General features: G+C 41.2%; 1 protein-coding gene across 2 annotated transcripts; it reads left to right on the forward strand.

Annotated features, from left to right (window-relative positions):
• The first annotated feature begins 3,844 nt into the window (after nt 1-3,844).
• On the forward strand, nt 3,845-17,186 carry LOC133891600 (MADS-box transcription factor 15-like). 2 transcript variants are annotated; one of them, XM_062332327.1, is made up of 8 exons: nt 3,845-4,351; nt 6,771-6,849; nt 15,445-15,509; nt 15,598-15,697; nt 15,816-15,857; nt 16,030-16,071; nt 16,385-16,524; nt 16,620-17,186. In XM_062332327.1, the coding sequence occupies exons 1-8, from the start codon at nt 4,167-4,169 to the stop codon at nt 16,768-16,770; spliced, it is 804 nt and encodes a 267-aa protein (XP_062188311.1). In that variant the 5' UTR covers nt 3,845-4,166; the 3' UTR covers nt 16,771-17,186. The 2 variants fall into 2 exon arrangements, with proteins under 2 accessions (XP_062188311.1, XP_062188312.1); XM_062332328.1 differs by having other exon boundaries at nt 3,847-4,351; nt 16,623-17,186.
• The last annotated feature ends 240 nt before the right edge of the window (nt 17,187-17,426 follow it).

Consider the following 17,426-nt stretch of genomic DNA (forward strand, 5'->3'; position numbering starts at 1 on the left):
CCAAATCCTCCAAACCCATCGACCTTCTCGACAAAGGATGGGAGGGGGACGCCATGATCTTCAAGGAGAGTTGTCTTCTTACTTTGCAAAAGGCATCGATGGGTGGCCAGCTAGGTGAACCCATGCTTTTATAGCCCAGCTAGCCATTGATTCACGCAAGTGGTGGAAGGCAGAAACACCGTGAAAAACATCCACACGATCCTACCATTTACTACCCAGGGGACTCATGGCCACACCTCCATCAAACCCGTGCACGTGTGGCAGCGGCTGGGCACCAGCACCCTAGTTTTTTATACACATTACAACATAGACACCTCGCCCCAGGAAGTACTGAGGAATCTCAACTGGCGCGGCATTCAAACCGCTTGAAGTCTAAAGGGGCACGCATAAGGAACCGAAAGCCCCTCAGGCCTAGCAACATTCAATGTCTATCTCTCTTCCTCTCAGGATGCTTAACCTCCCCACATGATGTGAAGTTCGGAGTCAAACTCTAAAAGCTAAATGGCGTCGGCGACCACTCTCTGGGTGGACTATGTTCCCTTAGGGTTAGAGTGGTGCGAACAGACCTGACCACGGCCACGAGGGAGCCTAGGGGCTACTATCGGAGTATTGAGTAAGGGTGTGTCCTAGCTAACGAGCCCCATGAGGGGTATGACGACCGATGGAGGATATTTCCTGAACCCTGGCCTATGGTGTGACTAGGTCCAAGTTCGTACAACCAGCGCAAGGCTTACGCGACTAGCCTCCTTGCGATATTATGAGATCCCACGACCAGTCCTTGTTGGTCGCAGGGCCAGTCCTTACCTAACCCATCCAATTGCATTTATTGCTATCTACTCAAGTATTTTCCAACCACATGGCTGACGAGACAGGGTCTGCAGAATGATCAGGCAAGTTGATGGTTTTGTAGGTAGACTCATAGGGCACAGAGACATGACGGCTTGGCAAACAATCTTACGACGCACGGCGATGGGATGGGTCGGGCGGCTAGGGAAGGCAGGTGTGGAGATGTACCATGGTTGGGATAGGCACTCAAAGCTCTCAAGGCAAGTTGGGCTCACCCGGTTCTTCAAGATATGATCTAAGAGTTGAATATCTAGCTAGACATGAGTCTGCTAATCGGGATTCACTTATAAGTTCTCCCTCTTTCTAGTATATAAAGAGAGGAGTACCTAATTTGTAAAGGGTAACCGATTCATAAGCACTCATAATAAAATACACATGACATAAGGCTGTTATCCTTCAACAGGGCTGAACTTGGATAACTCCGGTGTTCTTGAGTTCAACACACACCGACAAACGCATACCTTTAGTGTTATTCACGCGTCATTCGACTGGTACACTATGGAATCATTGTCAGAGGATTAACTCTCGACAAGTTCCTATTTTAATTAAGGATGATTCGCCATATTATCTATCCACCAAAGAAAAAAAATTAAACTGCGTGACTCTTAAAGCAGAACAACTAGCGACGGAACCATAAGCCTTTTCCCCTTAACTATCGAGCATGTTTTGTGTTACGGTCAGTTTTGTGGTTGTTGTATCGCGTGGTATGCCACAGAACCTACATACGTTGTTATGTAAATCTTTGCTAATTCTAGCAAAAAATTTCTAATTAACTCATATATCTGAATCTAGAAAAAAAAAGTGGTTTAGAAGAAAAGGCATGGCGCTGCCAAGCAGAAACCTTAGCCCTTTGACCACTGCATTGGAACACAACCCAACCATGCAACAAAACTGGACGCAGCCTCTGTTTACGTTTATTAATCACCAATAATTTATTGTAATAATTTTGATAGTGTATTTTTTAAAAAAATTACAGGTACTTAAAAATATATAATACTAATGAAGTACATTTTACGATGAATCTAATAATACGAAAATTTTAAATGTCTACAAACATTTCATTAAAAACATGCAAGGTTAAAATTGCTACAGTAAATTATTGGTGATAAATAAGTACTTTGCTTAAAAAGTGTACATATATATATATATATATCTGTGACTTAACCGTTCAATTTCTTCACAATAGAAGATTTATCTCGTTACTATGATTTTTGTGTCTATTGGCTTTTAGTCCAATGATAAAATCTGTTGACGTCACACTCTTGGATTCCATTTCGGTACTAATTGTCATAATAGTGATCATAAGAGATCTTATGCCATGGGTCCCTCGGAAGCCAGAAGAAGCTAAGGACCTAATTGAAATGCATGAGCTTCTTTTTAATTTCCGAAAATCCCCGCATTTTAAACAGGCTTCAACTGGTAAATCCATTTTCGTGCTCCTGCTACAATGTCTGTGGCAAGGTGTTGTTTGTTAAGAATATATCTGTTGTTGAGGAGGTCGAAAATTAAGAATCAAGCGAGGGATATGTTTACCAATTACGAGGTTATGATGCAGGGAAAGCTATGGGTATAATATCTAATGGTAGAAGCTATATAAATTTGTACCCGCAAGTTAATTTTTAAACTCATATCTGTATTTATTACCTGTCACGGGTAAAAACTAATACCCACGCTCGTCACCTGTGGGCATGTACGCCCATATGTCTATCAATATAGTAAATACGTATTGAATATAAGAGTAAATATGAAACAATAATATAATCAATTTAACATGTATCTCAACTAAGATAATAAACAAGTATGACACATATACATATCATACCTATCACATTAATACATTATCACATGATTCACATATATAACATATTGTTTTATAATTTATCAGTACTTAATACAATACAAGCTAATATTATTCAACAAGACAACAAATATAGAGCGGTACATAAGTGAAGCGGGCACGAATAAATTTATTTCATATACATCCCTATATTCGTTAAGTTTAACTTCAAACCTGTATCATGCTCACGAGTAAAATTACATCACCAACCTATATTCGTTAGGATTTTTACCTGTTGGCATGCGGGTACAATATGCACAGTGCCATCTCTAGTATTATTGCGCGATGGAGGGAAGCAGAAGAAATGCTGCTGCCGGCGCTGCCTGAGTTGCGACTGCACCATCCGGCCATCCCTAACGCAAGGCAAGACTGCATCAAGTACGCCTCCATTGCTGCTGCGTCTGTGTCAGAATTTCAAGGGCACCAATTTATAACCTGCTTCTGGAAATCGATTATGATAATCAAACGCTATCTTTGCTATTAGTAGAATCTATAAGCTGACCTGGAGCTGCTGCTTGGATTAATATTACGAGGGATATGATGATCCATGTCGAGAGGTTGCAACTAAGTATTGTAAATGTGTATATTATACGCTTAATCCACCTCCGCAGATTATAATAATTTTTGAAGCCACAATCTAGAATCAGTTTTTCGTTCCGAAAGCCAAAGCTTCAACAAACGTACAGTAGAGTAGCATAGCCGATATTCATGCCTAGATGCGTCGTAGATCAGGATCGAGGGATCAAGTGAGGAGATTAGAAAATGGGATATATATATATATAAACTAAAAGAGAAGAAAAAGGTGGCCGGGGTTTGGGTTAATTGGTTTGTGTGTTTGGATGTGAACGGTCAGAGATGAAAATTTTACTGAAATTTCAACGAAATTTTACCAATTTTGAAGGAAAATAAAATATCTAATTTTAAAATTTTCTTTCATTAACATGTAGTCTTGCCTTGCGTTAACTTATAGAGCCAAGGACAAAAGATGACTAAAATTTTGATAAAATTTTGTGAATTTCAGTCTTTTTCGCGGGTGAAAAAACGAAATTGAAATCCTGAGCGTGGGGTTTGGGTTAATTGGTTTGTGTGTGCTTGGGTGGGATCGACCGTAGGAGGAGGAGATGGAGATGCAGTACTACTACTGCTAAGAACAGGAGACGGGGTGGGCTGTGAGAGGCTGAGCGGCGGGCCCGGGTGGGTCTTGGCCAATCAGAGCTCGACAGCAGCCACCCGCAAAACCACACTCGCCTCGCCTCGTCTCCCTCACCACCTCACACCACTGACCACACCACCGATCTTCTCCTCTCCTCTCCTCTTCTCTTTAAAGCTAGCTAGAGCTAGCTACCTACCTGCCCTCACCGGCGATCGACCTCCGGCCGATCCTCCACTCCGCCGTCACACACACACATCTTAGCTAGCTGCTGCCGCCGCTGCATCAGGGAATTGAAGAAGCTAGCGGATCGGCTCGATCGAAGGAGAAAAGATGGGCCGCGGGAAGGTGCAGCTCAAGCGGATAGAGAACAAGATAAACCGGCAGGTGACCTTCTCCAAGCGCCGCAACGGCCTCCTCAAGAAGGCGCACGAGATCTCCGTCCTCTGCGACGCCGAGGTCGCCGCCATCGTCTTCTCCCCCAAGGGAAAGCTCTACGAGTACGCCACCGACTCGCGGTACGTATATATGCGCGCAGCTCGTAAAATTCTTTCGTTCCGTTCCGGTCATCTGTGTGCTTTCATTCATTCAACTGCTGCATATGATGTTGCCGTTTTTGGCTCTCACCTGCTGATTCCCGGCCGAAAGCTTCCGCTTCTTCTTGCCGTTTTCGGCAACCTTCTGCTGCTTCTCCTCATGGTCCATGCGCCCAGTTTGGCAGGCAGACGCCTTCTTGTGTTTCTTGTGCTACAGCTGTTCATTTTATGCTCCCCAGCAACTATTCCTGCCTCCTTATTTCGGGAAATTTAATCATTAACTGCTTCCGATCCCTCTTCAATTTCTTCAGTTTCCTTCCTTGTGCTTATTTTTAGAAACATCGTCATATACACACTCACACCATCACCGTACGCACCGAAGATGCAGAGTTTGAAAATTGACGAACACGAGTATACCATCGCCTACCACTGAAAAATTCCTCCTTGATGAGGCGGAGGCTTGGTTCTAGATCTTCGTTGTGCTTATCAAGGGCCCTCCTTTTTGCCTTCTTTGCTCTTTACTGATCTGGGAGACTGCGACTGCAGATGCATGCCTTTTTTGGGGATTGATGACTCCGTTTTTTTCTCTAATCTATCTCGAGCTTAAGGCCAAGCACCATGTGGTTGGATTAGATTAGAATAGATTTGTTGCTTTTCTTTTTTTGAACTGGATCTGTTGCTTTTCACTAGACCGTGCGTGTAATCAGATCTTGCCTCATTAGCTGCTCTTTGTTCATCGTTCCTGTCGTCCGATTTGTACTTCACATGATATCTTATTCGCGTAATTTTTTTAATTTCTTGTGCCTTTTGGATTTCCATCCACCAAAATTAATCGCATGCACGTTCCGCTTCTCAACAAAAACATCACATGTTCCGAGGAACTGACCACCAGTGAGGCGGCGAGACATATGCATGTAATCTAGTGTTTCTTAATTCGTTCACCTCCTCCTCTTGTCATTCTCTTCCTCAAACTACGGTAAACAACCCCTGGAATCTGAATACCGCAACATCTGAAGACGGATCTGGCTCTTCCACATCTGATTATTTTTCTTCTTCTTCGTTTGATCTCCTATTACATCCTTCTCTATCTATTCACAAGAACATATCTTGGCTGCTATATCCATGTTGTTTGCCTTCTCTTTGATATATTGTTCTTTGATGAATATTTACTTATTTTCGGATTCTTTATGTCATTTCCAGTACTCTATTATAACTAAGGAGTACAGTTGAATCAAGGTGTACCAAGATATTTATAAGTCCATCAAATCTTGCTTTAAGACGACGTAGAAGCTAGCGTCGCACAACATAATGCGTTTTCTTACTTCTATGTAGAACAGTATCTGTGTTGTACTGCAAACACTATGCTTTGCTTTTTTAGGACATACACCCCATTATGTGGCGTTAAATACTTAAACTGAGGTTAATTTGTGAGGTACTTAATTCCTAAAAAAGGGTGATGAACTTTTCCTCACTTCCTCTTATTTTTCTTCCCTCTCTTTTGATGTTCTATACATATTTTGCACTCCTAGTAGTGCTATGAGCCTCTCAACGGTAAAAAGGGAGAGCGCTTCAGGAGCATCATTCTTTAAATATGCATGGATATGTCATGTGATTAGTCAGATGATTTACTTAGCCAGGCTCATAGTGAAATTACGAATAGTTCTTTTGAGTAATTCATCTCTTTCAGGGTCCTAAAACTTGTTCAGTTTAGGATCATAGCCTGGCCCATGCCTATAAGCTATAGTATTGTTACAGTCTTCAGCTCAAACATATCCAACTCTTTGCTCACATAGCTTTTTGCTAAGCTTCCATGCATCACTTCAAATTCTGAAATGGCTGGACTCTTATGGGTAACCTCAATATCACATGCGTTGTGTACTTCTCTATGGTACCCATTTCACATCCCTCCACGTACATCCCTGATACAACATGCACGCTTTAAGCATCAACCTTATGAAGGAGGCATGCTGCGCGCTTCCAAAGTAATCCGGGCCTGTAATTGTGCTGTTTAAATGGTACAAAACTAGAAGTCTTTTCATCCCAAACAGTAGCTTCAGATTATAATGAAAGTAAATGGTAAACTGTCAAGTTCAGCTTAATTGCAATTTTAACACACTTTTGGTTACTTGGAATTGCATGGAAGCATTTCATGATTCATGCTTCACAGAGTAGTTCTTTGTTGCGTCGAAGATTTCCGTGCTGCAATGCTTAGAGACGTAATAACATAACTTGCATCTCAGGTTTGTCTTACATGATTGCTTTTCTGAAAGAGGAGATGGCCATCTTTATACTAGCTACTTCCGGCCCTTTCTATGAACTATGGTTTAATTCATAAATCGTTAAGTAAATTATTTTGAGGACTTACAGAGGCAAGATTTGATTTCTTTTCTTTCTCTTTCAGCATGGACAAAATTCTTGAGCGTTATGAGCGCTATTCCTATGCTGAAAAGGCCCTTATTTCAGCTGAATCTGAAAGTGAGGTAAGAAGAATGGGTTCAGATTTACCTTTAATTTGTCTCATAGGACAATGCTGAATACTATGTGCGTTATGAGAAAAGTTGCTCTCATGTCCATATATCTGACACCTTTTGTTTTTGTATTTTTTGAACCATTAGAGAATGAACTTTCCTGAAACATTTTGACCTATAAAAAAAGTTTGAGGATAGCCTTATATTTTATGTTATTTACAACAAACATTTTGTTTTTGTATTCTTTCATATGTTTACATAGGAGGATATTCCAAATCTATTTGCATTTATCTTGAGGTACATAGTATCCGTAAATCTAATCTATTTATGTGGTTGTATCATATTAGATTTGAGAGTGATTAGAAATATCGTGTATTGCGAAATCATGCATGATGCCACAAATCCCATATTTTGCTACCTGAAGCTTTCAAAAGAATCCTACAAGCTATTTAATTAAATGTTACATCCAAATAGCGTTGCACTTTCGTTTTCCCATATATTTTGTTTGTTTAAACAATAATTCACACTACTAATTCCTTGTTTACCAGTATTTTGAAATATGATGTGACCTTGTGTTGCTGTATTTATAATTGAGACTACTAACTACTAAGTGATAACACCCTCTGATTGTCATAGTACAAAAAGGGGGTCTTGAAAACATATAATCTGGTGGCCTTGTTTCTTTTCCATTCTATTAAATGTTGACCCACTGGTCTTTTAGCAATGATGGAAACACATATTACCTCAAAAAGGCACTATAGCTTTGAAAAGTAAGCAAATCGTTTTAATTCTGACAAATTAGTCATGTTGGATCTTATAGTGAGTTCTGCTATATTTGTTAATTTTTCAGATTGCATTACTACAGAACATATCAGTTATCTCTTGTAGTGGTTAAATAGCGTCTCTTATCGATATGGCAGTTCAAACCATGTGGCCTTCTAATTGATATTATAAGATAGTTTCTGCAATTATAAGCCAACTGTTAGAATATTGTAAAATTACTTATGAGAAGAGGACTTACCTATTTATCCACCCTACATTCTATACCACTCGGCCTTGTTTAGGTCTAACCGGGAGAGTTTACAGGCCATAATCTGGCCTGGATTTCCTTGCCAAGTCGGATGCAACGATGCTAAACTCAGGTTTGGGTTGGGCTAGATTCGATGCTAAACTCAGGTTTGGGTTGGGCTAGATTTCCTGATGTTTAGTTTTACTCAGATTTAAGATATTAGAAACCAGGCTCATCATTTCCCCCCACATTTGTAATGTCAATACGTGTCCCCTCCATCCAATTTAATCATGAATTCTATGAAGTCATTCATGAGTCACTAGTATACTTGGACCCACTTGCAAATTAGTGATTATGTGCATTTCTTTACTTAATTTTCTTCCTCGTGAATTGAACCTTGAAATTATACACTACCTTAGAACGGATTATCACATATAGTTGGTGTTGGAAACTAATTTACTGGACACAGGAGTGGGCCTTCGGCCATTTAAAGGGAGCTGAAGGCTTGTTATGATGACACGTGTTGTGTTGTCTCCCCTAATGGATTCAACTGCTGCTTTGAAACTTATAACGAATTCCTTTGGATCTGACTATGTCAAACATTACCACCCTCGATATCTTGAAGCCTGTAAGGCCAGGGCTGGTTCTGCAAGCCGACAGGGAGTGGTGATTCTGGATCGCCTGCACATAACCTATGTCGAAGGTCCTGCACTGGCGGTGCTGCAAATGCTGACGGAGGTGTTATCATGTGACGAGTCTGCTCACCTGCCCGTTACAATATGTTAATCTCTTCTAGCATTTTCTTCAGAGTTCTTCTAGCTTCGTCAGCTAATTGGCGGTACTCTGCGGCCTTCTGACTTGTTGCCAAGCTATCCAGCATGCGCTTTTGTTGCGCAATTTGCCTCTCCGATTCTTCAGTTTCTATTCTCGCCATTCTTTCTTCTTCAATTTCTCCCTCTCCTTCGTACTCTTTTGAGTTATCGAAGTCATCGAGCTCTTCAACAAGAAATGCTTTCCCCCTCTCTTCTGTCGAAGGATTTGTGAAGCTTCGAAGCGAGCCTGAAGGTTAGCTTCTACCCTTCGTATTGTTGTATTTGCATTTTGCTGGAGAGCTTCTTCTTCACGAGCTTCGCCATCGCCTAGCACCATCACATTCTCACCATCATGTCCCTACTGGTCGTCATTGCCTACACCGGTCGAAGTGTTGACCATCTCCGACGCCACCGAAGGGACTGTTTCGGCCGAAGCCCCCACTAGAAGCAGTTGGTCCGACAATGTTGCTGATGTATCAACATGCTTCAGCTTCTTCTTGGATGGTATGGCCTCAGAATGTTTGGTCCCTACGGACAGTGCCAACTGTTGGAAACTAGTTTACCAAACACAGGGGTGGGTCTTCGACCCTTTAAAGGAAGCCAAAGGCTTGTTACGATGACACACGCTTATGGGAAACTGCGCAATATCATTAATGTCAGCTATCATTTTAGGTACAGTGATGGCCTATTTCAGGTCCCTGTTACAATTTACATCATTACTCCTCTAACTGCTATATTCCCGGCATATTTGGGGGTAATTTGGTACATTCCTAAGTACATTGGCATTTTTACAATTTCACCCTTCACCATCCTCGGATTCCGACGAACGACACCCGTTTGGCCTGGCTCCCGAAAGTCTATCGCAGACGGGACCTTCAGTGCACCCTCGATCGGCTTCGGTACGACATCGCGAATCGGCCTTCGGTCGACCTCCGAAGGCCTCCCAGAGGCTCCGCCTACGATGACGGCTTCGGCGCTCCCTTCAGGGGATTTCCTGAGGGCGACGTGGGTAGGCCTTCGATTGGTTTGAAGGCATTGTGCTGCCTTCGTTACTTATCCGAAGGGCCCCTTCGGTGTTAAGCGTTATCCTGAAATAACACAACTATAATCTTTATTAGTAATCCTTGTCCATTAGAGGTCTTTGACTCACCATCCAAAGGGGGCCCGTGAGGCCATTCCCCAACAGTTGGTAAACCCTAACACAGACAGGTTTTATTTCCATCTGTGCAAAAGTGTAAATGTTTACGCGCTTGTCACATACGAGTATCACTTCGTCTATAATATAGGTACACACAGACGGCTCTGATTAATAACTATGTCTGTAATATGGCTGTATAACTGTTAGTTTTACAAGTATCACAGATGGATATGGTGAAAGATCATCTCTATGTGTATACTTTCAAAGACGGGTTATTTGCATAACCGTATGTGTCTCTAATATGATTTCAGATGGGAATCATAGAAACCATCTGTGTCTTGATTATAGTTTGAGACGGAGTTCGTAAGTAACTGTTTATGTCATGTGATACAAACTGCTTTTCGGGTCAAATTTCACAGACGCGTTACTTTAAGAATCATATGTGTGTAAATATTTCAGACGTATTTGTGTAAAAACCGTCTGTGTGTCACTAAACCCCCGAAGCACCAATTTTGCTCCTAGGCAGCCTTCTAGACATTTTACAATATTAGAACATTGTGAACCATATGTATAAGTAATAAATATAACAGACACATATGATAATCATAGAGCACAAAATTAAATATAATACATTATCAAAGTTACACAATATATAACATTCTTCCACACATGTACAGAACTAATTAACAAATTAGTTTCATAGTGTAGCATACACATTAGATACATCACCAATATAAATGAAACTCCCCTTTTGGATTTATTACTTAAGAATTTAAGAAAAGGGCGATCTGTCCTCGGATTTTAGCAAATGTTGCAGTTGGCAGTGTAGCTATTGGTAATCTGAAAGTCTATCGGTAGAAAAAATATGTAAGTAATAATGAGCATGTGTAGATCAAGGTTGACCTAAAGGTAATGATATACAACCTTTAGATCTTGATGGCTGCTCATGTGAGTGATGCGTTGCATGTGGTTGTCAACATAGAAGTCACATGCATTACCTAGTGGTTGCTGGTAGCACTAGAAATAAAGCATAAAAATATATTTGTGTCAAGTCAATAAGACACATAGTAACAATAAAACATATTTAAAAGATATTACTATACCTGGTATTTGAAGGAATGGTTCAGTTTGGTTGTTTTTGGCTGTGGACCTTGTTTGAGGCAGATGTATGCATCGAAAGCTCTGCATGCATACAAGAACAATATAAATTTAAGTGTTGCAAGAGGAAAAGAACCTCAAATGAATTGAGTAGTCTGAGAGAACTCATGTGTCGATAAGATTTTGGAATGCAGTAAAGTTACGTGGTTGCGACTTTATGGAGTCCATGTACCACACCTTGTTGGCACTATGAATTATAACCACTAAAACCAAATACCTATCCGAGTTATAGGGGAAACATAAAGTATTCCTTGACTTTGAAATGCGAGAATTGATGTATAAACTGTTTAGCCACCCTTGTCTCATCAGACATAATGCTGTTTAGGGAGAGAAAATTGTAGTTAAGATATGCAAAAGGTTGTTTCTTCACCCTGTTTTCTTATATTATGTGCCTATATGCACATAACAAATGAGTTATATGTCACATATGTAGTGGTATGAGTGATTGAAAGGTGCGTTTGGAAGTCCTTACAATGTGAATATCCAGTGCATTAAGGGTAAAGAGGTCACAGAAATCATTGAAGCCGACAAGGAAGTAGCCTTCCTCGCCATGGTAGAAATGGTTTTTGGCAAATTTGACGAAGATTTTGACCCTTCTTCTCTTGCATTGGTCCATGTAATATTGATGGAGAGCCATACATACAGGACCTACCGTTGTGAGTTCATTAACGAAACGGATAGGTTCTCTATACTTGAATTTTGGGTTCGTAGCAGCAGCCATGACTAGCACACGAAGCTCTTCCTCGACCACCTCTTTCTGCTGGACATCATGTGGTTGTTCCTTGGCCACCTCTTTCTGCTGCACATGATGGGGCTTCTCCTGGCCACCTCTTGCTATACAACAGGTTGCACGACATCATGTTGATGCACTTGTTGTTTCTCGGTCTCCTTCTGAACGCTCTTGGCTTTAGGTTCCTTAGGTTCGCAAAAGGTTTCGGCAGTAGAGTTGATATCTCATCATTATGTGGGATCTCCAACTTGTACGCCATGAAGTTGGGATGGACCATGTCCACCTCAACCACTGCATTTCCCTACCGCACCTCAACACAATGCAGTGTCTTCTGTAGTGGCTGTATCTGACCCCTTGCGATCTCAATGGTGAAACCACCCGTCCTAATGATGAGGGCGCATGGCGTGGACCCATAGAGGTCACCTATGGGTGAGTGACAATTCTGCTCCACCTCAATGGACGCACAACTACTCTTTCTTAGAACAACATGGCTTTCACTGACTGGTACAATTAGAAGTCCCTGTGCCTACAGTATGGTGGTCACACGGGAGAGAACTTCCTCAATGACCTCTGTCCGAATCCTTTGAGATAACTGCTCGATATCCACCGACTCGTTCCTCTTCCTCTTCCTATACAACTCACGTCGTTCGGGCCATCCATACTTTCAACCCTCGTAATTGGAAAATCTTCGGATCTGATCTGGATGCTCAGGGTTTTCGAGGGCAGCAGAGAGGACGTCCTTCTCCCTAACACCAGTGAAGGACCCTTGGCTAGCTTCTAGCTGTTTCTTTCTGATTTTTTTCAAATACCTCTTGGGTCTCGCTACTCTTGAAGCTGATCTCGCCACTAGGCATCACTCTTGCCTTGCCTCGCAACCAATTCCTAGCACGACCCTCAGGAATGTGAGCAAATGGCACCGATCCACCTTCCTTCTCAGCTTTCTCGTCCTCCTTCTGTCATTGAAGGATTTTCCCCTCATACCCACATGTTTCCAACTTGTGGTTGTGCTTATTACGAGCCCAAATATCCTTGTGTTTGCTACTTTCAGCTTTGAACTCATCTGAACTCTCATCCTTCTGTGATATGAACTTATAGTTCTCAAATGGCTCCCGATTCCGATCAATGTACTCCCCAACAAGTTACCTCTTGAATGTCCTCCAAGCGTTATTGATCACTCTCAAAGCTTTTCTCATCATAAGGCCCCTCAAATTCTGCATTATCTCCAAATAATTCTCAAGGCACGCAAATAGTGTCTCCAACTCTAATTGATCGAGGAGCTTCCACTTCTTAAGGACTAAGGGCATCCTCTCCCTAGCAATCAGGCCACATATGCGTTGAAAATGATTCTTCACCGTAAGAGGGGCCGTAAGTAGCCCTGTGACGTTGATCTCCGTGATGGCAACTTTGTCTGTAGGCCACTTGGTCAACCCCTTGAGGTGGTTGTATCTCCGTGATGTCCGTCATTGGAGTGGGATGTTCATGAGAGGATGATGATGAAGATTGAGCGATTGATGCCATCTAATTGAACTGCATTAGCAAAATGATAGAAATAATATGAAGGTAAGCACAATACAGATTTATTTTTCTCATTTTAGCCTTGCATTATAGCATTATAACTAAATAATCTGAACTATAAAAAATTAAACATTTAGTAGCTAGGCATACATAACTAATTCTGCTTCAGTCTAGACTACAGGTCATTCTAGAGTTATGCATACAAAACTAATCCTAGAGAAACAAATGCACGCAAAAAACTACATTCTAAACCAAGCTTCTAAAATTATACAAATGACCCGAGTATCCAATATTCAGTACCAAGTAACAAGCAATAACCACATGCAGCATGAATTATTTCCATTTCCAATACCAATGGACAAATTATCTTCTTTGCTTCATATGTGGATGTGGGTAGCAGATTCACATTGGGAAGCAATGCTACTAATAGCTGTAACAAGGTAGTGAAGCTCTTATCAGACCACCCATTGGTTGCCTTCAATTTCAAAAGTAGGAGTACCACATACAGCAACGTATATTCATCCTCACAGTCCGGTTATAAAGGTTCCTTCGACTACCGCATAAATTCTTGAAATCTAGCAAACTCTCTAACTTGCTCTGGCCCTAGGTCCTCCCTTCTAAAAGGGAATCCAAAGAAGAGCTTTCTCACGCTAGATAAAGGCACTCGTCCACCTAGGCTAAGGCTAATAAATAAATAATAAATGGATTCCGCCCCCTAAGCCCATTATTCATCATTGCCCTCGGCATTGCGGACCATCTGCTCCAATTTTTCAAGAATGTCATCACATCAATCCATGAAGTCATCAACAGTCTCTTCAAAGTCCCTATCTGGAATAACTTCATACACATCACAATCAAGCTCTCTTGCTTCATGTATATTGCCAGTAGGGTCATTCACGCCTTCTTCTTCATGCTTGGTTCAACATGTATAGTTTAGTGTGAATCCACGTATAATCAAATGTGCATGTATATTATGTGGATTTGGTAACTTTCTCTTATTTCTGCAATCAATACATGTGCAAGACATAAATTTCTCATTCTTGTTGAACATATCTACCTCAGCAACACGCATGAACCCATATATGACATTAAGGAACTCATCACAAGTACGATTCTCTAGGTACATCCAACTTCGGTCGGCCATCTGTAATTTCAAAAGTTAATGGTTATTGAATTTTCAACCTAAAGAATTGTTTTGAATGCAATTTTTAGAGACAATATAATGGTCCTCAACTAGAAAAAGACAACATATGTATTTTTAACAGAAGCTCAAATATTTAGCAGCAATAGTTCTATGAATCTAGCTACTAATTTGGAGCTAAAGAAGGTAAATAATAACCTCTAGTTATTCTAACAGAGGAAGCTTGCACGCTGCAGAGTCAGCTCCAAAGAAGTCGTCCCGCAGGGAAGCTCAACATGATGTCTAAAGAGTCGCATGTGTTGTATGAAAAACTCACGCCAAAGGGTTAAGACCAATAATTTAAGGATACAGACAGTTATTATAATGAACTGTCTATATGTTCACCGTCGAGAAGACGGCTGTTAATCCCAGACGATTTGTTATTTTCTACCATCTATGGCTACCACAAAGACACAGGCGGGTTTTAAAAGAAACTATCTGTGTCAAAGTTATAGATGGTTTTTTTAAAAACCTGTTTGTATGTATCCAGACACAGACGAATTTATGAATATTGACACACCCAGATGGCATAGATGTTACAGACTCGTCCGTTTTAGAAATCATTGATAGCTATGTTGTTACTGACTGGTTCTAATAAATCGTTTATGATACGCGTCTGTTTTCACGGTTTCCACGCGTGGCAGTGTTAGTTTTTACGCAATAATTATTCTGTCGATAACTCGCTTCGACGCTGCAAACCTTTTCTCTATATACAACTAGCACACTTCGTAGTTTTCTGCAATCTGTACATGCCTGCTGTTATAGTAGCAAGTGTAACGGTATAACCATGAGTTCATGACAATTCTTGTTTGCTGATGTGAAAGCAAGTGGTGTGTTGAGTACGTGTAGATGGATGCACTCGTACTACGATTATTAACGCATGGCAAAATGGACAAACCGTTTTTGTTTATCATAAGCAGTTTTTTTTTACCATGAGTCTGACAAAATAGATTGTATGCTACCTCATCTCTACTTTTTTAATTGGTCGTATGCTTTTATCTTTACAATGGTAATAGCCTGCAGTGGCTAAACTGATCTTCTGGGAAAATTTGTTATCCTATACAGGGAAATTGGTGTCATGAATACAGGAAACTGAAGGCGAAGATCGAAACCATACAAAAATGTCACAAGTAATCACAATTCCTTCGTAATCAAGTATATATCATCTTGCAGTATGAACTGCTGTAGGTGATCTAAACCAATTTATGTATCCTGCAGGCACCTCATGGGAGAGGATCTGGAGTCTCTGAATCTCAAAGAACTCCAACAACTAGAGCAGCAGCTGGAGAGTTCATTGAAGCACATCAGATCAAGAAAAGTACGTAGTAATAGTTTTACTAAATTAGCTCACCTATAGCTGCAAATGTTTCTCTTGCTGTTGTAAAATTGGGCCTATAGTATTTGATAACTAACAACAGAACCCTTTGTATATGCAGAGCCACCTTATGATAGAGTCCATTTCTGAGCTACAGAAAAAGGTAATCAAACTGCAAGATTTCCTTTAGTTGTATTTAGGCCAACCAGACTGCATTTGAGTGGCCATTTACCTGATGATTTCTGGCTAAAAAAGCGCGCTCGGCATCTGAACAGCCGTCCCTGTAAATTGCTCATGCACAAATGACTGATGGATGGTACTGTTGTTGCATGCAGGAGAGATCACTGCAGGAGGAGAACAAGGCTCTTCAGAAGGAAGTAAGCTGCCACGCTACTTACTTATTATTACCACTGTTTTTATTTACTTGTCACTAGTTTTTTACGTAGCAATTTTGATCTTGTATTTTTTTTATAAAAAATTTATAAATACTAAAAAATATATAATACTAATGAAGTACATTTCACGACGATCTAATGATACGAAAGTTTTAGATATCTATAAATTTTTTAAAAAAATGTAAGATTAAAATCACTACAATAAAAAATTAAAGACAAATAAAGGAAAATAGAGATAGTACCTTATGCTATGTATGCATTGTTGAATGCACCAACAAAACCCCTCTTGCTGCAGCTGGTGGAGAGGCAGAAGGCTGCCAGCAGCCAGCAGCAGCAGCTGCAGATGCAGTGGGACCAGCAGGCTCAGACAAGCTCATCATTTTCCTCCTTCATGACGAGGCAGGATCAGCAGGCACTGCCCCCTCCAAAGATCAGGTACACACACGCACACCTCACCTATGCTCGCTTGCTAGTTGTTGCTCAACTTCGATGGATGATGAACATGCATGCGGCTATCTGTTTGGACGCAGCAGCTACACGCCGGTGATGACGATGGGAGAGAGGGGCGACGACGCCACAGCAGCGGCGGCGGCGGCGGCGGCGGCACCGGGGCAGGCGCCGCAAGCGCAACTTCGCATTGGAGGCCTGCCGCCATGGATGCTGAGCCACCTCAATGCTTGAGGCGAAAGCACGTCGACCCAACCGCCACACCATGATTGCCGAGCGTTCCTCCATCGACCGCGAGCAACTGCATGCACCTGCAAGTGATTGCTCACCGTTGATTAAGTTGTAGCTGCGATAGTTCATGGCAGCTACAAGCTATATTATTGTGTTATGTTTGCAAGAAGAAGGGTAACCATTGTACGATCTTGTCCAGCATGTACGTACGTACCAACTGCTGCACGCATGCATATGCTTATTATATTGGTCAGTAGCGATGACATCAGTTACCCATGATCCAGTGCTTTTGTTCAAAGGGTGCGTCAGACATGGTTTGTGTAAATAGTATTAGGGTTACTGCTACTACTTCTTACTTCTACCAATGAGTAAATCGATGGGAGAATGAATAAAGGCGTCCATCTCCCTTGTTCTGCTGATGCATGATGAACTTCATTTCCCATCACAGACTTGAGTGAGTGCAGACCGATGGATTTCAATAGATATATATGAAGTTTGGAGCTCAGAATTTCGTATAAAAAAATTCATTTGTTGCCTGGGAAGCTTGCATTCCATGAGAGGTATCTGCTAATCTATTACATATATTAAAGGGCCAAGAATCGAAGGGAAACGGAGTGTTTAAGTTACTGTAGCTACTGTTTATGTGAGTCTCACGTACG

Source organism: Phragmites australis, chromosome 14 (genome assembly GCF_958298935.1).
Source record: "Phragmites australis chromosome 14, lpPhrAust1.1, whole genome shotgun sequence".
Lineage (NCBI taxonomy): Eukaryota > Viridiplantae > Streptophyta > Magnoliopsida > Poales > Poaceae > Phragmites > Phragmites australis.